Here is a 24,791-nt window from a genome sequence, read left to right on the forward strand (position 1 = left end):
GTACAGTGTTCCTTCCTCATTTCATATTACAATCACCCAGAAGAATTATTGCTTCCACTTGGCTAGAGAGACTTGGTGAGATCAGGGACTTCACTTTCATGACACACTCTGCCAGTCTACGGAGACTCCCAGGAGACTGACAATCAGGGTGAACATGGACAAGGAGGAAACACATTTCTGGTTCTCTTCATTGACTTTAATTGGAAACGTGAGGTCTCTAAGCATGGTGCAAGCCTGGCTCTGTGGGCAGCATCTGGCTCCCAGTGGACTCAGGAGAAACGCATCATTGCAGTTGAGATAAGGAGCCATTGTCACCCTCCTCTCCCATCCTAGAACTTTTCAAATTATGGAAGATGGATAAACCTTAATGTAATTGTCAATAACACCAAAGTATAAATTATTTTCTTCCTCTGATGCTAAATCTTCCTCCTATTAAGATGGCTAGTTCAAAATAACAAAAATACTATGTAAGTCTGGTGTGGTGGTGCACGCTTTTAGTCCCAGCACTCAGGAGGCAGAGGTAGGAGGATCACTGTGAGTTCAAGGCCACCCTGAAACTACAATTCACTACATAGTGAATTCCAGGTCAGCCTGGATTAGAGTGAAACCCTACCTTGAAAAACCAAAAAATAAAATAAGATAAAATATTGTGTGAAATCAAAACATGTATCTGTAACTGCACTAAACATCTACTAATGGGAAACTTCTAGGAGCAGATACTTAGCTGACTACAAAAATACTCCAGCCTGAAAGAGACCATCTGCCTCAAACCACTCATTGCCCCAACCCATTACCCTGCTCTGTCCCATGCTGGATTCTTCCAGACTCTGTTCAATAGGATCTAACCTAGAAAGACCACAGGTCTTGGTTCTGTGACCCAACTTCCTTGGGAACCAACATGTGGCTGAATTCCAGTTTGCAGAACTGTGTCCAGTAGTAGCCATTACAATAACCCTAAATTTCTGCCAGCCATTCCACCAATGAACAATTGAAGACACTTCAAAGTCATGATATTGTCAGCTTTGTCCTCTCCTCAACCGACAAATAGGAGAAGGGGAAGACCCCTCCCCTTCACATTAAAGGTGCCCATTAGGCCAAGGACTTGCTCATAGTCTAACACTTCAGAGCAAAGAGCTACCAAGAGTTGGCATCTTCTCTGGAGAGAGGGACTCTTTCTTAGTCATGTTGCTAAAAGACAAAAGTTTCACTGTTTCTCTGCATTTTCAAATTTGTATCTTTTCTGTCTGCCACATGGGCATTTCTGGATTTGAAAGCACCTTTTATAAATGTGGGCTTTGGTGTTCCCTCCCAGGCTCCTCCCTTCCCTCTCCAGTGAGAGCAGATGGCACCTAGATCCTACATGGCCCACTGCCCTCATGGCCCTTCTGCCTGAAAGCTCTACTGAGTGGAAGATATAATGTAGGCTGTGGCGATGTACTTCTTGCCATTTCCGTAGGTAGTCTTGTCCCAGGTGTAGGTCTGTATGGCCAAAGGATAGCCACCCAGACTTAACTGGCACCTGTGGGGAAAGATTGTGGATCATTAGAGCTCACCACCCTACCCTGCCTCTGCCCCAGCAGGAAGGACGCAGCTGACCCCAGCAGTAAGGTTCCAGCTTCCAAGACAGAGATGCTGTGGTGGTTTGATTCAGGTACCCCCATAAACCTAGGTGTTCTGAATGCTAGGTTCCCAGCTGATGGATATTTGGGAATTAATGCCTCCTGAAGGCAGTGTATTGTTGGGGGCGGGCTTATAGGTGTTATAGCCAGTTTCTCCATGCCAATGTTTGGCACACTCTCCTGTTGCTATGTATGGTCCACCTTATGTTGGCCAGGGGGTGATGTCCACCCTCTGCTCATGCCATCATTCCCCCCTGCCATCATGGAGCTTCCCCTCGAGTCTGTAAGCCAAAATGAAAAATAAACCTCTTTTTCCCAAAAGCTGCTCTTGGTCAGGTAAATTTCTGCCAGCAATGTGAACCTGACTGCAAAAGATGCCAACTTTTTTTTTTTTTTTTTTGAGGTAGGGTCTCTCTCTCTCTCTCTCTCTAGCCCAGGTTAATCTAGAATTTACTATATGGTCTCAGGCTGTCCTCAAACTCACAGAGATCCTCCTACCTCTGCCTTCCAAGTACTGGGATTAAAGTTATGCACCACCACGCCTGCTCTGAGATGCCAACGTTTTGTGACCTTAACTCCAACTCCCTGGGTACCACAAGTTATCAAATCCTGGATCTTAATTTTTGTCTTCCTAAGGGACAGTGTTCCTCATTCTTTCCAGAGTTGAAGCACTCAGAAATTAGATGTTTGCTTCCTGTTTCAGAGCTGGCCATGGTGGCCCATACCTGTAACTCCAGCACCTGGGAGGTTGAATCAATAGGATCTGGAATTTAAGGCCAGCCTTGGCTACATAATGAAATGCTGTTTCATATAAAGGGAGGGGGCAAAGTGGCGCACACCTTTAATCCCAGCATTCAGGAGGCAGAGGTAGGAGGATTGCCCTGAGTTCAAGGCCGCCCTGAAAATTCATAGTGAATTCTAGGTCAGCCTGGACTAAAGTGAGAACCAACCTTGAAAGATCAACAAAAAAGGTGGGGCTGGAGATATGGCTCAGTGGCTAAGGCACTTGCATGCAAAGCCTAAGGACCTGGGTTCAGTTCCCCAGTACCCACAAAAAGCCAGATGCACAAAGTGGCACATGCCTCTAAAGTTCATTGAAGCATCAAGAGGCCCTGGTGTGCCCATTCTCTCACTCTCTCTATCCTTGCAAATAAATATATATATTTTAATTTGGGACCCAAAGTTCCCAATTAACAGAGAAGATAAAAGCCTGTCATCATGAACTGCTCTCTTTGCGGTGGTGGGGGGTGGTTAGGGTCTGAGGTTCTCCCAGGTCGTCTTAGGGAGGACTAGAGCTCCAGGACAGCGTAGAGTAAGGTCCTGCTCCGGGTGTCAGTTGTGGGGAAGGAAGGAGAAGGTTCTGCTGCTCAGATGAAGTGTCAGTCCAGTCAGCTGTCAGGCCAACCTGACAACTTCACTGCACAAGAGACCCAACAGGGATGTGCCCGAGCCCTCCCAGCCACTGAGTGCAGAGTCCAGCTCTCCTGATGCTGTCCCGACTCATGACGGCTAGAGACCCCGTAGCCTTGGCTGGCCCAGTACTCACGTTTTGCCTGGTCTGGCGATGAAGCACAGGGAGTAGAGGGCAAACTCAAACTCAGGGCTGCTACCTATGAAAGCCGAGCCCACTTCCTTATAGTAGCCGTCCCAGTTGAATTGCATGGCTAAGACATCAGGGTAGGAATCCCACTGCAGAGGAAAGGCCAGCAAAGGGGATCTGGTGAAGGCCACAGCAGAGCCAGGCAGATGCCAGAAGTCAACAGTCAGCCAGTATCTGTGGGAGGTTCTTGAGGAGCCTTCTGGGGACATGGGCTTCTTGAAACAGCCAGAGGGTACAATCTACCCTCTGCAAAGGTACAAAGGTATCTGAGCCCCAGTTAATATTCTCATTTTCTCTCTCCCTCCCTCCCTCTCCCCCCCTCTCTGCAGCTGCTAATGCCAAGTAGGCCAGAGTCAACATCCACATGGCCCACCCAGAGTAACAAGAACACAGCTTTTCTCTATGGTCCTCATACATGCAAAAAGACAGTTTATTGCCCCAAATCATTTCCTGCTGCAAAGCAGCTAAGATTTCTTAGGAAGCATGTAAAATTGAGCTCAGAGTTGGGCGTGGTGACTCACACCTTTAATCCCAGCATTTAGGAGGCAGAGGTAGGTGGATCACCGTGAGTTCGAAGCCAGCCTAAGACTACACAGTGAATTCCAGGTCAGCCTGGACTAAAGCCAGACCCTACCTCAAAAAAAAAAAAAAAAAAAAAAAGATCTCAGACTAGCCATGCTGAAAGTTCCAGCCATCTCTCTCCGAGAACATTCAGGCAGGGAGTAAATGCATGTCTTTGTCCTCCTGTCTGGGAATCCTCCTTTGGCCTTCACATTGGCTTCCCTCCAGGATATGGTTCCCTCTGTCTCCTATCCCTCCTGTATTTCTGGGGGCTTTCCTGTTGAGAAGGGAGGCCCATTTCCTGGCTGGGGAAACCTGTTCAGCACACTGTATTCACAATCTCCCTTAAGCTGCTGTGGACAGGGTGAGAAGCAGGTCTGACTGTCTGAAACTGAGAGGGGAGGCAGGAAGTCTAGGCACCAGCAGGTGTTTCCAGCCCAGGTACTCACAGGCCCATCGTAGTTGTGACTGTAATAGTCGACAAGACCCTCCTTCTCCTGCAGGTAGAAGCGGATCCAGTTATGGAAGCCAGCGACCTTGCCCTTTTTGACCTCACCTATAATAGAATCCAAAGTAGGTGGTCTTGGCTTTTCCTGGCCCTTCCCTTCAATCCCTCTTCTCCCACTCTCTGCCAAGACTGTCTCTCCTCTTTAGGCTCTGAGTTCTAGAATGTTCACCTGCTGAGCTCTTCACCTGACTTCCAGGATCCCTTCACATCCTTGTCCTCCCCTTTCTGCTAAGGGCTCAATCCCTTCTGGCTGATTCTAGTGACCACTCTGGGAAACTCTTCGAGATGATGCTCCATGGGGGCATTTTGGGTTGAGAATTAGGATGGGGAGGTGCACTATGGCCTCCTTGAGAAGCAGCTGGCCGAGCCAGGGCAACAGAGGACTGCTCAGTCACACATACCCCACCCCAAACTTGCTCATACTAAGTGTATTCCCTGGGAGCCCCAGTTTCTGGTCTTCTTTCTCTCTTCAACATTCTAGAGACCATCCCTCAGCACGACCTCTCAGACTCTCCTCCCTTGGCCTTGGAGAGGACTTGGCCCTCTCTGCCAGCTGGCTTGGTTGCCTCTTCATGAGCACTCAGGGATGTCCTGTCCCTGGCTTAGCTATTCATCTTCACCCTCCTCCCTCTCACTCTTCCCTACCAAGCAGTGCAAACGCACCTGAGAAGACGTGCTCAAAGCCACTTGAGTCCCTTTCTCCATTGCCTCTTGAATAGAGCCCAAACCACATGTTCTTCAAGTCATCCACAAACTCTTGTTCTGAGCTGTAGCGGTCTGTGGAGAGGAATACAGAGGACTCTGGAGGCAGGAAGTAGGGCCAGGCTCTGGGAAGCAAGGGAGGGTATTTGCTCCAGCCCAGCAGGAATGACAAGGGTTCACTCCACAGATGAGACTACCTGCTCAATCCACAGGTTCAGTGGGAGCCAACTGTGGTCAATCCTAGATCTGAAGGCTGAGGACTTAACACAGAAAACAAAGACAGTGTCTCTACAGTTTACATTCCATGGGAGGACACAAATAATAAGCAGGGAAATACTAAATGAATAGTTTCATATGCGTGTCAAGATGAGCTTATGAGTAGAGGGGCTGTGGGAGTCAGGAGTGGTATGAGTTGAATGTGTCTCCCGAAAGCATATGTTCGAAACTTGATACCCAATGTAGCAGAAATAAGACAGGGGACTTCAAGAGGTGGTTATGCCAGGACAGCGCTGCCCATGAGTGGATTGATGCCATTTTATAGGGTTTCTTTCTTTCTTATAGGATTGTTTGGTTTTGTTTTTGCTTGTCGTTGTTTTAATATCTTATTTATTTATTTGTTTGAGAAGGAGAGATAGATGGACAGAGAAAGAGAGAGAACGGGCACCCCAGGCCTTTAGCCACTGACAATGAACTCTAGACACATGTGCCACCTAGTACATCTGGCTTATGTGGGTCCTGGGGAATTGAACCTGGGTCCTTCAGCTTTGCAAGCAAATGCCTGAACCACCAAGCCATCTCTCCAGACCTGGTCTTTTTTTTTTTTTCTTTTTTTGAGGTAGGGTCTCACTGTAGCCCAGACTGACCTGGAACTTGCTATGTAATTTCAGGATGGCCTAGAACTCACTGCCATTCTCCTACCTCTTCCTCCCTAGAGCTAGAATTAAAAGGCATGTGCCACCATGCCCTGCAATTGTTCCTTTAAAAAGGATGAATTTAGGGCTGAGGAAATGGCTCAGTGGTTAAAGGCGCTTGCCTGCAATGTTCCCTGGCCGGGGTTCAATTCCTCAGAACTCATGTAAAGCTAGATAGACAAAGTGGTGCATGCATCTGGAGTTTGCCTGGTATGCCCATATTCATTCTGTGTGAGTATGTGTCTGTCTGTCTGTCTCTGTCCCACTCTCCCAGTCTCTCCCCACAAATAAATAAAAAAAAATTTTAAATGATGAATTTAGGGGGCTGGAGAGACTGCTCAGTAGTTAAAGGTGCTTGCTTGTAAAGCCTGACAGTCTGGGTTCAATTCCCCAGGACCCACAAAAAGCCAGATGCACAAAGTGGTGCAGTAGTTCAAAGCCAATGTAGGGCTACATGAAACCCTTCTCAAAAACAAAGTGAACTGAGCTGGGTGTGGTGGCACACGCCTTTAATCCCAGCATTCGGGAGGCAGAGGTAGAAGGATCACCACAAGTTTGAGGCCACCCTGAGACTACAGAGTGAATTCCAGGTCAGCCTGGGCTACAGTGAGACCCTACCTCGAAAAAAAAAAAAAAAAAAAAAAACCAAAGTGAACAAAAGTGAGTTCAGCTCTTTCTCCCCACTTTCCTGCATGAGATGTCACAGCATGAAGACCCTCACTATAAGCTGCTTCTCATTCGACTTCCTAGCTTCCAGAGCTGTGAGCCAATAAATTTCTGTTCATCTTCAGTTATTCAGGTTGATGGTCTGTTACAGCAGCATAAAATGGACTACATCATGGGATCTCTAGAAAGGAGTCAGAAAGGCCACCTTGAGGTTTAAGCAGGGATGGCAGAGGACAGAGAAGCAAGTCAGGGAATGGCTGACTAAAACTACATATGGAAAAGCCATATGGAAACCTATTACTTTGTATAATTTAAGAAAAATAAAGAGGCAAAGATGGAGGAGGGAAGGGAAAAAGGAAGGAAGGAAAGAAAGAAGGAAGGAAGGAAGATAGAAAAACAAAAAGCCTCCTTGAGAAGGTTGCTCTGACTCCAGGCATGGTGACACAAGTCTGTAATCCTAGCACTCAGAGAATGGAGGCAGGAGGATCACAAGTTCAAGACCAGACTGTGCCACATAGCAACATTGTACTAAAAGCAAAAGTCCAGGGGCTTGGGGAGTGAACCTTCAGGAGGCCTCTATACAAATATCTGGAGAGAAGACAGCAAAGTCTGTGAGGTAGGCAGCACCCAGATCCTACAAGGCTTGGCAAGGTCAGATTTCAGCCAACTGATAATAATACAAAAGTATCCTAAATTTATTAAGCGCTTTTTGTATGCCCAGCACTGTTTTAAGTGCTTCCATGTCATGACATTGAGTCCTCACATTGAATTTTTTACATAATTAGTTGGTGCTAATTATCCTAAACTTAAAGAGGAAACTGAAGCTAACAAAAGTGATAAAACTTGAGGCTGGCATGATGGTGCATGCTTTTAATCCCAGTACTCAAGAGGCAGAGGAAGGAGGATAGCTGAGTTCGAGGCCACATAGTGAATTCCAGGTCAGCCTGGATTAGGGCAAGACCCTACCTTGAAAAAGCAATTTTTAAAAAAGTGATAAAACTCATGCAAGTTGGGTGTGGTGGTGCATGCCTTTAATCTCAGCACTCATAGGCAGAGGTAGGAGGATGGTTGTGCGTTTGAAGCCAGCCTGGGACTACAGAGTGAGTTCCAGGTTAGCCTGGACAAGAGGGGGATCCTACCCCCCAAAACAAAAAAAAAAGAAAAGAAAAGAAAAACTTGTGCAAGAGATAGCACATGATCTGGCCCGTAACATTTGATCCCATGCAGTCTAGCTTCCGAGACTACCTCTTATCAAGTTGACAGTCTCTTTGTGGTAGATGGATATGAAAGATTTTAAACAAAATAATGTGACAGAGCTTTTCTTTCTTTCTTTCTTTCTTTCTTTCTTTTTTTTTTTCAAGGTAGCATCTCACTCTAGCCCAGGCTGACCTGGAATTCACTGTGTAGTCTCAGGGTGGCTTTGAACTCATGGCCATCCTCCCACCTCTGCCTCCCAAGTGCTAAGATCAAAGGCATGAGCCACCACGCCCAGCTCAGGAGCTTTGTTTTTAAAGGAGCTCTCTGGCTTTGTATGTAAAAAGGTCAATGGGGAGACGGCTCAGGGGTTAACAATGCTTGCTTGCAAAGTCTACCATCCTGGAGTCAATTCCCCAGTACCCACATGATGCCAGACCCACAAAATGGCACGTGTCTGGAGCTTATTTGCACTGGCAAGAGGCCCTGGTGTGCCTATTCTCATTCTCTCTCTCTTATAAATAGATAAAATGTTTGAAAAGAAAAATGTCTAAAAGAAAAGGGTTTGTGTATACAGAGACTAGGTTGGAAGCTAATGCTTTGTGCATTTGAAGATGGAGGTGCTGGGCACAGTGGTTCATGCCTGTAATCCCAGAACTCAGGAAGCTAAGGTAGGAGGATGTCATGGTTGTAGGGCCAGCTTTGGCTACAGAGTGAGTTCCAGATCAGCCAAGGCTATAAAGTAGGACCCTGCCTCAAAAAAAAAAAAAAAAAAGTGTGGTAGTGTTAGGGATTAGGAGTAAAGGAGCTTCTCTTTTGTAGCTAGCTAGTCAGTCCTGGCCCAGAACAGGCAGGTATCTAAGACCTGACAGAGCCAACAAACACAGTAGCTTTATAACAGGTCTAGACAGCAGAGTCTGGGAATTAAATTTTTTTTTTAAGTCCCCGGTTTCCAGATGGTCAAGACCTGATTTATACTGACTCATGAGGATGTTATCTGGTCTATTCAAAGTAATGCAAAGTGCTAGTTTGAATGGATGGGCCCCAGTATATTCAGGATTTTATTAAAGTTTGTAACTTAGATCTGCAGCCCCCTGGCTGAAGGAGGTCTAGCTGTGGGCAGGTCTTAGCGTCCGGCCCTAAGGCGTGCGTGTGGATCTGGAACTCCGGGCTAAAGATGTGCAGAGTGCCGGACCTCTGCCAGGCATTCCGAAGTGTGCTTGCTTGTGCTGAGGATGGTGCTGGGGTCTCTCTCTGCCAAGCCTGTGAAGACAGGCCAGCTTTTCCGCCATTATGGAACTTCCCCTGGATCTGCAAGTTTCAATAAATATCCCTTCCTCCATAACTGTGCCTGATTTGGAAGTTCATCTCAGTGACTTTGGAGCTGTCTTCTGCAAACCAATCCTCTGTCTACCTCATCAGCCTGTCCGGAGCCCCTCACATTCACTCAAAGTGACAGTCCAGTCTACCTCAACCTGATCCCTAATTCACACCCCCATGGGCATCACATCATCAACCCATCAGAAGCCCCTCGTACATTCCAAGTAACCAATCCTGTCCATCTCCCTTGACACTTAATTCACATCCCCAAGGGTATAAAAACTGACTCAAGTCACCAGGCAGCCACCAGCTAGGAACCGTTGCTTCACTTTCGCTTTCGACTTTACATTCTAGAAAACTTTTATTGAACCTGTCTCCCACGTCTGCACTCATCATACTTTGCAGGCCACAAGATAAAAACTTGAGAGTCGCTAGCGTGGGGAGTTTTAGTGAATGTTGAGTGTCTGGGTGCTGACCTCTAACCTCTGCCCATCCAGAGCTGAGAAACGCTTCCTGGCTATCAGCAGCAGAGGGGGAGGGATGAAAAGCACTCAGATTTGGGATATATTTTGAGAGTGGGAGTGCTAGATATTAGTGATGGAAGACATGGGAGCAGGGAGTGGTGAGGTGAAGTGAAGAATCAAATCTAACTCCTGGGCCACAGATGCAGCTCTGTGGTGGAATGCTTGCCTAACATGGACAAGTCCATGCACACGTGTGCATTCAACACACACGTGTGTGTACACACTTGACTTCTTGGCTCTGGGTGTGTGAACTGGATAGATTATGATGATGTTTGTAGCATGAGAAAGACAGAGACACAGATCTGGAGGAAGAGGCAGGAACTGTGAGTTCTCTTTCACTGTGATTTCTGTAGATACCAGTTAGATAGCCAAGTGATGTTGTGAAGGCCACTGAGGCTCAAGGGAAAGGTCAGGGCTACAGCATTAAACCAGGGAGTCATCAGCTGCTGCTGACTCCCCAGAACTGTTTGGAAGATCCAAAAGAGGTACTAAAAATATTCTCTCCTTTCAAGGACTTAAAACATCGTTGGAAAACAAGACTATATATTCATGAAATAACAGAATGGTTTCACAAACAGAACAGTTGTCCAGCACTTACCACGTGCCAGCCACATTTTCTTTGGATGCCTCACAAGCATTAATGGTCACAAAGACCTGATTTCACAGATACAACTCAGAGTAGAAAGTAAGTTGCTTGGGTTTCTTAGTCTGCTCCCTGTTGCCGTCACAAAATGCTTGAGATCAAGTAATTTATAGGGAATAGAAAGTTAATTCACAGTTCTGGAGCTAGGGAAATCCAATGTTAAAAGCTGGCTTCTTGTAAGGGCCTCCTTGCAGCATCATAATATTATATGGCGAGGCACAGCAAGTGTATCAATGAAAGCTGACATCTATAGTAAAACTGCTCTTTTTGCCGGGAGGTGGGGGGAGGGCGGGAGGCAGGATTCTGAGGTAGGTTCTCACTGTAGCCCAGGCTGACCTGTCACTTGCTCTGTAGTCCCAGGCCGGCCTCAAACTCTCAGTGATCTCCCTACCTTTACCTCTGCCTCTGCTGGGATTAAAGGTGTGCGGCACCACACTTGGCCAAAGTTGCTCTTTTGATAACCCACTAATCCACAAATGGATTCACTTCCAAAAGGTCTCATCTCCAAGTATTATTAACATATGAAATTTGGAGGACACATGTAAATTATAGCACTGTTGATCATACCAGTAGGAACAAAACCAAGAGTTAAACCAAGTCTTTCTGACCAAAATTATTTTGGGCTGTATTCCAATCTCTCAATGTGTGAAGAGATGCTAAAAGCCAGCATGAGACGAGACCACTGGAGCCTGTGATGTGGTTGAATCTGGACAGGAAAGGAGGAGAGAGGATAAGAGTGATAGAATAGGCAGATCTGGGGTCCAGGCTGGACTCACAAGTCTGGGAGAGCTGAAACTCCCCAAAATAGAAGCAGTCAAAAACTGCGGGGGGAGAGACTGGCTGAGCTGCCTGCAAGGTGTGGGCAGTGAGCTCCAGAGTTGTAGCTTCTCTGAGTTGTCAGCATAAGGGTGGGTTTTCCCATGATCTAGCTGCCTTGAGTCACCCATGCTCTTGTAAGTAACCCCTCACCCGTGCTCTGTAAATAACTCCAATAAACTCACTGGTTCACCACAATTGGTTGGGAGGCAATTATGCTTTGGTCTGTCATCTGTGCCCTATCTGGATGGGTAGACATGTGTTCGAGTTTCCCCTGGGAAAATATTTCACACAGTAAGTCTGATCTGGCTGGGTCTCTGTTTCTGTCATGAAAAAGGGAAGGACGGACTGGAGTGATGACTTAGTGGTTAAGGTGTTTGCCTGCAAAGCCAAAAAAGCCAGGTTTGATTCTGCAGTACCCGCTTAAACCATATGCACGTGGTGGCACATGCATGTGGAGTTCATTTGCAGTGGCTAGAGGCCTGGTGTGCCTATTCTCTCTTTCTCTATCTGCCTCTTTCTTTCTTCTTTCCCTTCCTTCCTTCTCCTCTCTGTCTCTCTCTCTCTCTCTGTCTCTGTCTCTCTCTCTCTCTCTCTCTCTCTCTCTATCTGTCAAAGAAAGAAAGAAAGAAAGAAAGAAAGAAAGAAAGAAAGAAAGAAAGAAAGAAAGAAAGAAGGAAGGAAGGAAAGAAATAAATGTTTAAAATATTTAAGAGTGGGGAGGGCTCATCCATTTCTCTATCCACTCATGTGTTACCACAGAGTGGACACCAGGGGGCAGCGCCGGATTGAATCCACCCCAGAGAATCCCTAATTCACCTATGAACAGTGTGTATCAGCTCTTAATGGAGCCAGGGGATGGAATGGGGCAGTTCCCCCCACAGAGGCAGTCTCAGGGCAGGGAGGGAGCCTGAACAGAGATGCCCCTCACACAAAGCCCAGCTGCCCAGAGTTCAAGAAAGGAATTTGAAGGACCCTAGCAAACAGAATGCTGGGCCAAGAAGTCTTGTGGTCAAAACCTTTTTTGGTCTGATATGCATGTTATCTGTATCTGGAGGCATTTCCTGGTAGGATAGTCCTCTCTGAGCCTTTGCTGGTTTTCAATTGCTATTCCCTCACAGAAAAGAGCAGGCCACCAAGCCCTTCAGTGACAAAATGGGAAGGTGTCAGGTTGTATGAATATAGCATTCATGAAGTGGCTGAGACATGCCCTGTGTGAAAGAGGGAATAGAAGAGAGAGACACACCCTATAGAGACCCCAAACAAGGGGTAGGAGACCCACAAGACAGCTGGTATTCAATAAACAATGGGGTGGTTTCCAAGCCAGCCAGAGCATCCTTATCTCTCTCTGGCTTCCTTTGTCTCTGACCCCCTCCAAGACATACACGGGCCTCCATGCAGTCCCCACTGCTCTTCCAGCCTGTCTATCATGGAGACCTCAGGAGTGCCTGCTTCGTGGGGCCTAGGATGTCTCACTCACGCTGATGGTAGAGGAAGCCATAGAGCTCCCTCATGACGGCCGTCTTCATGACCTCCCTGAGGAAGACGCCCTGCTCAGCCAGCTGCTGGGCACTGAAGTGCTCCCCGTGGCCTGTGGCCCGCTGGTAATTGTTGAGTAAGTTGATGAAGGCCGCATAGGTGGGCTTGGAAAACAGCTGCTCGTTGACATAAGTGAAGAGCCTGGGGCAGGTGGATGGGGACCAACTGAGAGGCCTGAACATGCAATAGACACCCTTCCAGAAACTTGCAGAGAGGCCAGGGCAACTGAGGCGTGCTCAGGAGTAAAGGGCAGCTTTGGGTGCTCTTGATAGCCAGGCATGAAGCCAGGCTCCTCTTCTGTCTCAGCTCTTGCAAGAGCAGGCCTGTGCATAGTCTGGCTAGCCACAGAAAACTGGACGCCCACAGCCCACTGGGGTGGCTTCTTGTGTCTGGACACCTACTTTTCCCTTCTTTGATCCTGCCTCACTTAAGGAGCAAGGAGCTGAGGCAGGGAAGCAAGGGTGAGGGAAAGGCAGAGGCGATGGCCAGGGGGTGGGCGGGGGGATGAGGGGCACTCACGGCTCTGGGCAGCGGTCCACTTGGTCTCCGGCCTCTGCTGGGGAAATGCGGTTTTGGCTATTGAGGATGATGTCTTTCTTCTGGGCTTTGTTGCTGTCCACGCTGTAGATTTTCTCAGAGACGCTCTGCAGCTCCTCTTGGGTTATGGCATCACTGCTGCGGGAGAAGCCCTCTGGAAGGGGTTGGGGTAGGGGAGGCCTCAGAGGCAGAAGAGAAAGGGGGAGGCAACTGTCTGAGGAGGAATACAAACCCCTTCCTGGGACCCTCTAAAGTCCAGCATAAGAGAGGAGGGCCACTACCAGAACCCTAATGATTACAGGGCAGGGCCCTAAAGAGAAGCCCATATCATTGCCATGATGCCCACGGAATGTCCACACATTCCCTCTAGGAAGGTTCCCCAGCTGAGGCAGGCATGGGGATGTGCCGCAGGGCTTGTTCAGACAGTGGTGAGCCCAGCCCAGTTTCTGATCAGCAGGTCTGGGGCCAAGCTGAGGGAGCAGACTAACCATGGTCACCACACAGGCTCTCAAAATCCTCACAGCAGTTCCCAAACTCTTGACAACGGTCGTTGCAGTGACAGGGGTGGTGTCTATCAAAGGCTTCCAGGCAGCGGCCCTGGCAGGAGCTCGGTGCGGAGTACAGGTCTGAGAGGGCAGAGGGGTGCTGTGACAAGGCACACCGCTAGAGGGCGCGCTGGACGCCTGCGGACACCCCCACCCCCAGCTCGGCTCCTGCTCCCCAAAGGTCTCCCAGGGAAAGAAAAACAAACGAAATCAGTTCCTGCACACCCTGAATCAGGAAGGCCTTTCTGATGCTGAACTTTACTTTCTGGCCTGTTGTTTTTGTAATCTTCCCACTCTAAAAATAAAATATCTTCCACCTCCCTCCCAGGCCTCAGACTCTCTTTCCTGGACACCTGTCCCCGTGGCTACTTGGGCCACAGTGGGGTCCCCTGGTGGGTGGGTCTAGCCTAGCTCCTTTCTCCTGGATGACAGCCACTGGAGTGGCGCCCTTGGCGTCCCTCTTGTATCCCAGAAGGCTCCCATCAGGGGCGCAGGCTCACGGCTGTCTGGGGCCTCTTCCTCCAGCAACTCCTCCTTTGGCTCTGAGGGGCCTCCTTCAGCTGTAAGGCAGAAAAATGAAGTCACAACCCTCGCCTTTTGCCTGGTTCTCAGCTCCCACAGCCTCAAGGACAAGCGTGTGCACTGGGAGCCAGTCAGGAACAAGAGGTAACTGGTAGACCAGCTCCAGATACCAGAGGATGAAAAATGAAAGCAGAGGGCATTTCCCATGAGGTCAGGTTACTGAAAACTAATAAAAAACAATGTAAGTTAGCTGGGCGCGGTGGCTCATGTCTTAATCCCAGCACTTGGGAGGCAGAGGTAGGAGGATTGTTGTGAGTTCAAGGCCAGCCTGGGACTACAGAGAGAACTCCACCTTTGCCTGAGCTAGACTGAGACCCTACCTTGAAAAAACAAAATAATAATTTAAGTGACAAATTTCTTACCACTTTACTATTTTTTAATGTGTTTTATTTATTTATTTATTTAGGAAAAATAGAGAGTGAATATAGGCAAGCCAGGGCCTCATGCCACTGCAAACAAAATCCAGATGCGTGTGCCACTTTGTACGTCTAGCTTTATGTGGCTACTGGGGACTTGAACCCTGGGCTCTCAGGCTTTGCAAGTAAATGCCTTTAACTGCTGAGCCATCTCTTCTGCCCCCGTAATTAATTTTAAAAAAATTTTTTTGAGACAGGACCTTGTTTCAATTCCTCAGGACCCATGTAAGTAAGATGCACAAGATGGTGCCTGCATCTGGAATTCATTTGCAGTGGCTGGAGGCCCTGGTGTGTCCATTCTCTTCCTCTCTCTGCCTCTTTCTCTCTCACTCTCTCAAATAAATAAATAATAAAATAAATAAATTTCTTTATGATTTATAAACAGTTTTAAATTTTATAGCTGTTTTTATATACCTAGGGTCACATAAAAATGTCTCCAGCAAGCTAGGCATGGTAGCACATGCCTGTAGTCACAACATTTGGGAGGCAGAGGCAGGAAGATATATTGCTGCAGTTGAAGGCCACATTAGTTTATATAGCAAATTCTAGGCCAGAACTTCATAGATCTGTCTCCAAAAAAAAAAAAAAAAAAACAATCTCAGTGATAAAGGTGTCACAAGTGGGAAAAGTTCAAGAAGCACAATTGCCCCTTTTGGGACAACTGACTAGGACAAAGGGACAATGACATGATTGGGGTAAACACAAACTTTTTCATTTGTATGAAAGGTTTACTATGATTGGTGTGAACACCCCTTCTTCTCCAGCTATATAAGCAGGTTTCACCAGCTGGGTGAGAGACACAATCTTCTGTGCTGCCTCTCCTGGTAGTGCAAGGATAAATCCAATGAAAGGTCTCACTTGGGCTGGAGAGATGGCTTACCAGTTATGGCACTTGCCTGCAAAACCTAAGGACCCATGTTCAACTTTCCAGATCCCACATAAGACAGATACACAAGGTGATGCAAGCACACAAGGTCAAACATGTGCACAATTCTCTCTCTCTCCCTCTCTCTCTCTCTCTCTCTCTCTCTCTCTCTCTCTCTCTCTCTTTTGCTCTCTTGCTTTCATTAAAAAAATCCAAACAGGGTCTCTCTTGAGTGGCCTTTGATTTCTTACTTTTTAAAACTTTATTTATTTGACAGAAAAAGTAGGGAGAAAATTGGCATACCAAAACCTCTAGCCACTGCAAGCAAACTCCAGACACATGTACCACTTTGTGCATCTGGCTTACCGAACTCCAGAAGTATACGCCACCTTGTGCATCTGGCTTACATGGGTACTGGGGAACTGAAGGGTCCTTAGACTTCACAGGCAAGCACCTTAACCAGTAAGCTATCTCTCCCACCCTCTTTCTTACTTTTTTTTAAAAAATATTTTATTATTTATTTATTTGATAGAGAAAAATGGAGAGAGAATGGATGCACCAGGGCCTCCAGCCACTGCAAATGAACTCCAGACGCTTGCTCCCCCTTATGCATCTGGCTAACATGGGTCCTGGGGAATTGAACCTGGGTGCTTTGGCTTTGCAGGCAAAATGACTTAACCTCTAAGCCATCCCTCCAGACCTCTTTCTTACTTTTTAGTACAGTCATCTGAGCTGGTAACAGGAAGAAAAGGGTGGTGGCAGCAGCAGTAGCTGAGCTGGTAAAATGAAGAAAGAACCAGCAGCAGAGTCCACAGAGCAGCAGCAACAGGAGCAAAAGCTGAGCCACAAAAGGGGTGGAACAGCCGGCTATTTGATGGAAGCACTGGGGAATCATGGGACATGCGTTGCCTTGACAAGAGGCAGAAGCAGCAACAGCCACAAAAGAAGCAAAGGTGTCGGCTTCCTGAGTGTTGGCAGCCTTGGTGAAGACCACAGCAGGCCGCAATGCCAGCAGCTTGTCAAGGGCTGAGGAATTCCAACCTCCAAAGCCACACGTGAGCTATGGTGAGTTGCAACACTAGAGGGCGCCACCTCTTGCTGTTCTTGTCTGCTGCTGCCCTGCTCCCTGCTATCAAATGTGGAAGCACGGAGCAGCTGCCCGGGACCTGCGGACATTGAAAACTTTCTTGCCTACCCACAATTTCTACCCAGGCAGAGCAGAAAGGACCTCTGACAGCTGACTGGTTACACTACCATGACTCCTGGCCAGCATCAGGGGAGAATGCTCAGGTCTTCAACAAGAAAGAACTGTTTCCTGGGACACCAACTCCCCTTTCTTCCTTGCCCTACTCTATCAGAACAGCTTGTTTGTCTTGCTTTCTATTCCCTTATCCTGAAGGCTAAGTGACCACAGCCTGGGCTCCGGGCAGACGGGGCATGTAGGGGAGAAGAGGAATGGAATGTTTTGGGGAATCTAAGCTCCTGTCATCTTATAGTGGAGTCCTCCTTCCCCCATCTCCACCAAAGAAAAGGCATTTGTGTTACAGGGATCCTGAATCTACTGGTGAATTTGCTGGGTAACACTGTGCGATCAGTTAGGTTATTCATCTGGCCAATAGACATCACTTACTTGGGGTCAAGTTCTGTTCTAAGTGTCAGAAATCCAAAGGCTTCTTAACTCAGACACATTTTGTACTGCGTGGGCTTTTGAGAGCTGATCTGGAGTTCCAACTAACATTACATGGTTGTGTGTGTGTGTGTGTGTGTGTGTGTGTGTGTGTGTGTGTGTTTTCCTATGGAAAAGAGTTTCTGGTCTGCACATAAAAAACTTAAAGATAGGCTAGAGGAACGGCTTAGTGGTTAAGGTGTTCACCTGCAAAGCCAAAGGACCCAGGTTCGATTTCCCAGGACCCACATTAGCCAGATGCACAAGGGGGAGCATGCATCTGGAGTTCGTTTTTAGTGGCTGGAGGCCCTGGCGTGCCTATTCTCTCTCCTTCACTCTCTTTCTATTTCTCTCTCTCCATCAAATTAACAAAAATAAAATGGTTGTTAAAAAACTTAAAGATTAAATGGCTCCCAAGCTGGGTTTGCCTTTATCGTGAAATGCCAGCGTGATAGTCCAAGGTAAATAGACCTGCTTGTCTCTGCTGAATGGTGAGGAGAGGGAAGGCTCTGATTCCAGCAGTGAGCTCTGGGCCTGGTCATTTGCACTTCTGCTAATAAATATATGGTGGTTTGTGGAAATTGAAAAAAAAAATTCCACACCACACCACCTTTGGGCAAATTTTCACTTATTTATTTAGGTATATATTTATTTATCTATTGGTTTTTCAAGGTAGGGTTTTGCTCTAGCCCAGGCTGACCTGGAATTCACTATGTAGTCTCAGGGTGGCCTCAAACTCACAGTGATCCTCCTACCTCTACCTCCCAAGTGCTGGGATTAAAAGTGTGCACCACCACACCTGACTGGGCACATTTTTAAAAGGTACTTTAAAAATGGAGATATTAGCTTAGCGGTGTAGTATTTGATTAGCATATGTGAAGCTGTAGGGGTTCAGTTCCCAGTACCAACAAAAAGAGAGAGAGAGAGAGAAAGGAAGGAAGGAAGGAAGGAAGAAAGGAAGGAAGGAAGGAAGGAAGGAAGGAAGGAAGGAGGGAATAAGTAAACAAATACGCGTTTTTTAAAAAGCTAGATCCATTTAGAATGTGTGTACTACCAGGCCTCGCCCGGCTGTTTAGCAAGTTGAGGCAAGAGAGTCGAAAGTTCAAGTCTTGCCTTTGCCAGGCTGGGTAACTTTGTGAGACACTGCATCAAAATAAAGAGTAAAAAAGTAAAAACAGAGCTGGGCATGGTGGCGCACGCCTTTAACCCCAGCACTTGGGAGGCAGAGAGAGGAGGATTGCTGGGAGTCCGAGGCCATCCTGAGACTCCATAGTCTAGGCCAGCCTGTGATAGAGCCAGGCCCTAACTTGAAACCCTTCACACACACAGAAACAGAAGTTTATAGAGAGGTCTGTGGGAGCTGACTCAGTTGGTAAGACACTTGCGTGCAAGCACAAGAGTATGAACTTGGATCTGGTGCACCCATGTAAATGCCAGGCGGGTGTGGTGACCTGCCTGCAATCCCAGCTCTCAGAGGCAGAGACAAGGAAAGATGGCATGCTAGACAGCTGCATTGGCAGGCTACTCTGACTCTGTGAATAAGGTGGAAAGCTATGGAAAAGATCCCCAACTTTAACCTCTGGTCTCCACACATATGAAAATAATATATATATACACATATCTTCCTCATCTTCAAATAGATGTGTGCCCACACCACACACATGCAAACACAAAATATACATGCATGCACCCCATACACATACACAGAAAACCGGGGCAAAAATTTAAAAATATTTTAAATACAGAGAAAGGGCTAGGGATATAGCTCAGGGGTAAGTACCTGCCTCACACACCTGAGTACTTCTCAGTACTGCAATAAAAGAAAAGAAGATATTCACTTAAAGCTGTTCTAGAGGCCTTTGGAGGTGGGTCCTGTTTTGATCAGTGGCCTGGAAATGACAGTTTGGATAAAGGCTGCTCAGTCTGCGCTCTAGAGAAGCGTGACACACACCACAGGAGTCCAGTCAGGGATGAGGCCATGAGGCCTTCCTGATGGCGTGAGTGCTCCCTGCTGCCATCCTTACCCTTGTGTGATGTAAAGAGGGAATGATGAGTAATGTCTGTCATTCGCGCGAAGGGGTTTATATCACGTTCTGGGGCGATTAGATACTGAAGCCGTCAAGACACTGTCAATCCTGCTGTCCATGCAGGTAGGTCTTCCAGGTCAATGACATCTGCTCTATGTTAAGTTAGGAACTTCCTAGACCAGTGGTGGCCGAATTCCTGACCCTGTCTTTGACCCTCAGGGTTCTCCCGGCCCGGGAACCCACTCCTCATTCCCGCCCTCCTCTGGGCCGCCGGACGCCAGGCCCGCGCTCCGCAGGCTGAGCTTGGACGTGACCGTGACCGGGGCTGCGCGCTGCCAGCCCTGTGCCCGCAGGCGCCTCACCAGTGCACAGGTGCGCGTAGTCCGCACAGCAGTCCCCGTGTCGCGAGCACCGGCGGTCACACTGACAGGCAGCATCCCGGCTGAAGTTCTCATTGCAGCGAGACGCACACGACTTCATGTTCCCTGTGGCGGGAAAGGTCACCCGCTCAGCGCTCAGCGACTCTGGCAGGAGGGCTCCCAGGCAAGGGCAGGCGCCACGTGACGGCACGGAAGGCCACTGCTGCCTTTAGCCGACAAGCGTGGCCACAGCCTCCCCGCCCAGTGACCCCCTTCCCCATGCTCAGAGCGCTGGGCGGGGAACCTTTTGGGGACAGCTGTGACACAGCAGGCCATGGACAGCAGGAGAGGAACGGGCTGCGACACCCTTGACAGAGATGCCCTGCATGAAACCCATAGCCGCTTCTCAGCCCTAGCCACTCTGGCCACCAGATTTTCAAAAGAAACTGTCAATTTGAGATGAACATTTCCCAGTTGTTGTTTTTTTTAAGAAACAGTTTTTGAGAGTTATTTTTTAAATTTTTTGTTTATTTTTATTTATTTATTTGAAAGTGACAGAGAGAGAAAGAGGCAGACAGAGAGAGAAAGAGAGAGAGAGAGATATGAATGGGCGCACCAGGGCCTCCAGCCACTGCAAAGGAACTCCAGACGCATGCGCCCCCTTGTGCATCTGGCTAATGTAGGTCCTGGGGAATCTAGCCTCGAACCGGGGTCCTTAGGCTTCACAGGCAAGTGCTTAACCGCTAAGCCATCTCTCCAGCCCCCCAGTATTTTTTTTAATAACATTTTTATTTATTTATTTGAGAAAGAAAGGCAGAATTAGAGCGAGAGAGAGAATAGGTATACCAGGGCCTCCAGCCACTACAAACAAACTCCATTAAGCCTCTGGCTTAACGTGGGTCCTGGGGTATCTATCTTGGGCCCTTTGGCTTTGCAGGCAAGCACCTTAACCGCTCAGCTGTCCCTTAGCCCCATTTCCCAGTTTTTAAAATGACTGGAAGGCTGAAAACAGGGCTGTGGCCGGCACAGGGGCCGTCAGCCACCACAGGCCTGCCTCTGCCTGTCCAGCGCCTCCTGCCCCTGCCCTCTGCGGTGCCCTCGCTCTCACCCTGCCTCTTTCCTGCTCTTTGCTCCTTTGTCCTTCTACTCCTTCTCTTCTGCACCCTAGTTCCCCATTTACATCTTTCCACTTTCAGCCTCTGGAATGCATTCAGATGAATTTGTGCTTGGGTGGGGAATGAGGCGGGTGTGGGTGAGAACGAGGCTTTGGAACAAGATTCTGTTATGTAACCACAGACCACATCCCTCTCTCCAGCCAAACGGTTTACAGAAGCGAGTTTTTGGTCAAAAGGAGCATAAAGCAAGATAGTTTGAGAAAAGCAGTACAAACCCACTACCACTCTGGAAAAGAAGCCAGGCCACACCATGCCCCCGCAGCAGTAAAGACCGGGCGGACACGAGCCGGGAGCTGTTTCCTCCCGCCCTGCCTTCTCGGCAGTAACAGTCTTTGTCCCCCCCCCCCCCAGGCTCCTGAGGTCTGGAGGGTGAGCACTCTGGCTTTGGGGGTCAGGCCGAGGACCGCACGGAAAGTGATCAGGCAGAAGCTGGCCATGGTGGCACATGTCTACAATTCCCAGCTTTTTGGGAGGTAAAACAGGAGGATCAGGAGTTCCAGGCCAAATTCAGCAGCATAGCAAATCTGAGCTCGGTCTGGGCTACGTAAGACCTTGTATCAAAAAAAACAAAACATAAAATCTGAGCTGCCGTGAGCATCAGAACCAGGCCACTGAGGAATCAGACACCTAATTTGGGTTGGGGCTGGCCTTAGGCTGAGACAGGGAGCTACAGGGAGGTCTCAGGCCTTCCATAAATTGATAGCATAACAACTTTGATACTCGAGTAAGGAATAGCGTTAGGTCAAAGATGACATTTAGGGCTGAGGAATGTACATGGATTAGAAGAAACAATCCCAATTTTGCCTCTTGGCAGACTTGAGGTTGAGGCCATGCAGTGTCTGATAAGGGTGCACAGCAGGGTAGAGGAGCTAGGCTCTAGCATGGAGCTGTTTGGGATAGAAGTCTGGTCCTGCTGCTCTCTAACTATGTGGTCTTGGGCAAGTTATTAAACTTTTTCTCTTTGTTTCATTGTCTATGAAAGTGGGAAAATGTGGGACTCTATGCCACAGAATATGTAGGAGAATTAATTGAATTAACACTGGCAAACCCTCAGAGCCGTGCCCATATTTGTTGTGTAAATAAACAGTGGCAACATTCCATACCCATGTTTGAGGTGGCAAGTGTCCAGCCTGGCTGCAGCAATCGCCCCGGCCCAGAGACCCTGCCCACATCCACTGACTTCATCAGCTGACCCCCGCCCCTGGTCCAGCAGGGCCACGCTGCGGGCCGGGCAGGCCACAGATGATCCCCCAGATGACCTCATACTACAAGTCTGTATTCTTTGCCTCAGAGAGGTATCAGGTCAAGGTTAACCCAGGTTCTGAGACCAATTCATGTTGCTGCAGGGCCTCCAGGCTGACAGGATGCTGGTCTGGTGGATTGTCCCTAAAGAGACCAAGCCCAAGGCCACTTCTCTTCAAACCCACAGGAACTCCTCATGAATCTTAAGTCATCTCTCTTGGCACCTGAATGCAAAAGCTTTAAGAAGCGTTTGGCCCAGGAGGAAGACTCAGTCAGCTTCCAGCCTGGCAGAACACCCAGCATCCCAAGAAAAAGAATGCAAGCGAATCAGGCTGTGCTCTTAATGGGCCACCTCAGCAGAGTCCAAGGACGGAATTCACTCCACCCCAGGGTTGGCAGCCGTTGAGAAGGACAACAAGTGAATAGCTGGCTGTGGTGTCCAGAAGGACACCCCCGCTGGCCCATGCTGCATGGACTGTGTCATCTGTCCCAGAGTTTTGTCCCCAGTAAGAACCCCACACTCAGTTCTCACATTCCTCTGTGACCTTGGGACATGAGCATGGAGGACAGAGCTGGGAGGGGTTTTTCCTCACAGGCACCTTGATGTGCCCTTCTGGGGATACTCAGTGACTAATCCCCCTGACTTTTTTGTTTGTTTTGTTTTTGTTTTTGTTTTTTTATGAGGTAGAGTCTCACTCTAGCTCAGGCTGACCTGGAATTCACTAAGTAGTCTCAGGGTGGCCTCGAACTCATGGTGATCTTACCTCTGCCTCCAGTACTGGGATTAAAGCATGTGTCACCACACCCGCCCCACCCCGCTGACTTTTGGCTCCAGGCCTTTTTGATTTGATTTGTTGATAAAAATGCTTGGTGTAAGCCAAATCTCCAAACCAGGGCCTGGGCCACCACTCCTGCAACCGCTGTCCCTAGCCCCTCTGCCTTTTCCCTCTGCTGCTCTCTTCTCTTTTCTTTACTTTACTTTTCTTTTCTCTCTCTCTTTCTCTCTCTCTCTCTTTCTTCCTTCCTTCCTTTTCCCTTCAGTCTTGTATTCTCCTGCCATTCTCCATGCACACCTCTAGTTTCCTCCTCCATGAAAAGCTACATTTCTCTGAACCCTCTAAAACTTCAATGCATCATCACTTCTATACTCACACTGGCCATTAAGAGAGTTTGATCCCAAGCTTGGGGGACACCGGTTCCTTCTGTGTCAACCATCAGCCCCTCTGATGGTTGCTGTATTCTCCATGTTTGCCTCTTAGGAGACGGGAGATTCTTTCTGTTTCATTGAGACCTAGGGAAACAAAAACTTCATCCCGTGCTAGAGGATGGCTTAGCAGTTAAAGCACTGGCCTGCAAAGCCAAAGGACTCAGGTTTGAATCGCAGTACCTGCATAAAGCCAAGGCGGCACATATGTCTCAAGTTGTTTGCAGTGGCTAGAGGCCTTGGCATATCCATTCTCTCTCTCTCTTCCTCTCTTGCAAATAAATAAATAAATAAATAAATAAAAATTTAAAAAACTCCATCCCCAAGAACAGCTTCCTGCCTTTGTTCACTTGAAAGAATCAAGTCCTAGGAAGCTCCTGGCTCTCAAACAATGACCTGAGTGAGGCTGGCTATGATTTCCCCCAAGTGGTTTACAGTTTGGCATCTGAGTTCTGAGGTGCTGGGACAGAACAGACATGAGCAGACGTCTTCCATCCTGCCCCCAGATACCGCCCCACACCACCTTCATCTCCTGTCAGTCCTAAGCCACGTCTGACCTGCTTTCACCCCTAGCAGCTGATGCGTTGCCCTTCTGAAGCTGCTCTGGCCTTGCTCCTGGGGATGGGTATGCCCCAGGGCCAGATGTTGCCAGTGCAATCTTGTCCCGCGGTGCCATACCCCACACTAGGTCCACATGCCTGCCCCCCTTCCTCCAAACAGCAGGCCTGAGATTGAGGCCCCATGTTCACCTTCCCCTTCCCACGGCAGGAGCCAAGGCAGAGCTAAATCCTGGGCAGAGGTGAATCTAATATTGGGAAGCCTAAGCACAACCGCTTCCTCCAAGTGCTTTCCATTTAAGAATCCCACTAGGGAGTCTTTCTGTCCACTTCCTGATTGAGATTGGCCCTACGAGTCAGCTCTTCCCCCGAGTATGTATGATGAAGACCCCAAATGAAGTGCCAAGGTGCTGAGGCCTCCCTCCTTCACCAGACAGTTCTCTTGCACTACCACATCTGATCCTTTCAAGGGTCCCAGGAGGGTGGAACGGCACAGGGCTCTGAGTCTCCGGAGCAAAGGAGGATTCTTCCCACACCTCTCAGCTTAGCCTCTTCCCTTGGCATTCCTCCCTATAACCCACTCATTACCAATCAAGAGAGCAGCCGCAGCTTTTTGCACAGTTACTAAACTAGTACAACTAATATTAGGACACAGATCCATTATTCTGACCTCTTGTGCAGCCACAAATGGGACATGGCTCACCTCTCAGTCAGGAGCTCTGGTTTCCTCCTGAGCCTGCCCATCTCCTAAGGCTTGCCTACAGAAAAGTAACACTCTAGACAGCATCACCCATCACCAGGCAATAGAAGAGAGAGTGACCAAGGGCAGCCAGAACACCCCAATCCAGCAGCTTCCACCCCTTTACGCCAAACAGTGACCCCAAGAAAAAACAACCTTGGTCGTGTACAAAGTTTGGCAGAACTAGTGAAGTTTGTGGCTAATCCCTCAAGTGTGCCCTACAGCAGCCTCCACCCTGCCAAGCCTACCCAGAAACACCTCCTGCATCCTCAAG

At 48.3% G+C, this 24,791-nt stretch overlaps 2 protein-coding genes across 2 annotated transcripts in view; both read right to left on the bottom strand.

Annotated features, from left to right (window-relative positions):
* Positions 1-3,298, bottom strand: part of Rpap3 (RNA polymerase II associated protein 3) — a 71,756-nt gene extending 68,458 nt beyond the window's left edge. Inside the window, exon 1 of the mRNA XM_045153196.1 lies at positions 3,166-3,298. The gene's annotated coding sequence lies outside the window, so the exon portion shown is untranslated. The remainder of the gene's footprint in view (positions 1-3,165) is intronic.
* Positions 175-19,721, bottom strand: Endou (endonuclease, poly(U) specific). Its single transcript, XM_045152217.1, has 9 exons — positions 19,604-19,721; positions 14,186-14,245; positions 13,629-13,766; positions 13,123-13,294; positions 12,545-12,744; positions 4,952-5,065; positions 4,230-4,336; positions 3,166-3,308; positions 175-1,519 (listed from the first exon to the last, which is right to left on the bottom strand). Exons 1-9 carry the CDS (start codon positions 19,719-19,721, stop codon positions 1,399-1,401), a joined length of 1,173 nt encoding a protein of 390 aa, XP_045008152.1. The 3' UTR covers positions 175-1,398.
* Between the last annotated feature and the right edge of the window lie 5,070 nt (positions 19,722-24,791).

The sequence above is a fragment of the Jaculus jaculus genome, chromosome 6, assembly GCF_020740685.1.
Source record: "Jaculus jaculus isolate mJacJac1 chromosome 6, mJacJac1.mat.Y.cur, whole genome shotgun sequence".
NCBI lineage: Eukaryota > Metazoa > Chordata > Mammalia > Rodentia > Dipodidae > Jaculus > Jaculus jaculus.

Coding starts and splice junctions, on each gene's coding strand:
- Endou (XM_045152217.1), bottom strand. CDS start 19,721: ATGAAGTCGTGTGCGTCTCGCTGCAATGAGAACTTCAGCCGGGATGCT. Junction 13,767..14,185: donor GGAAGAGGCCCCAGACAGCC/GTGAGCCTGCGC, acceptor CTGCCCTCTCAG/ACCTGTACTCCGCACCGAGC. Junction 12,745..13,122: donor GTGGACCGCTGCCCAGAGCC/GTGAGTGCCCCT, acceptor CACCTGCCCCAG/GCTCTTCACTTATGTCAACG.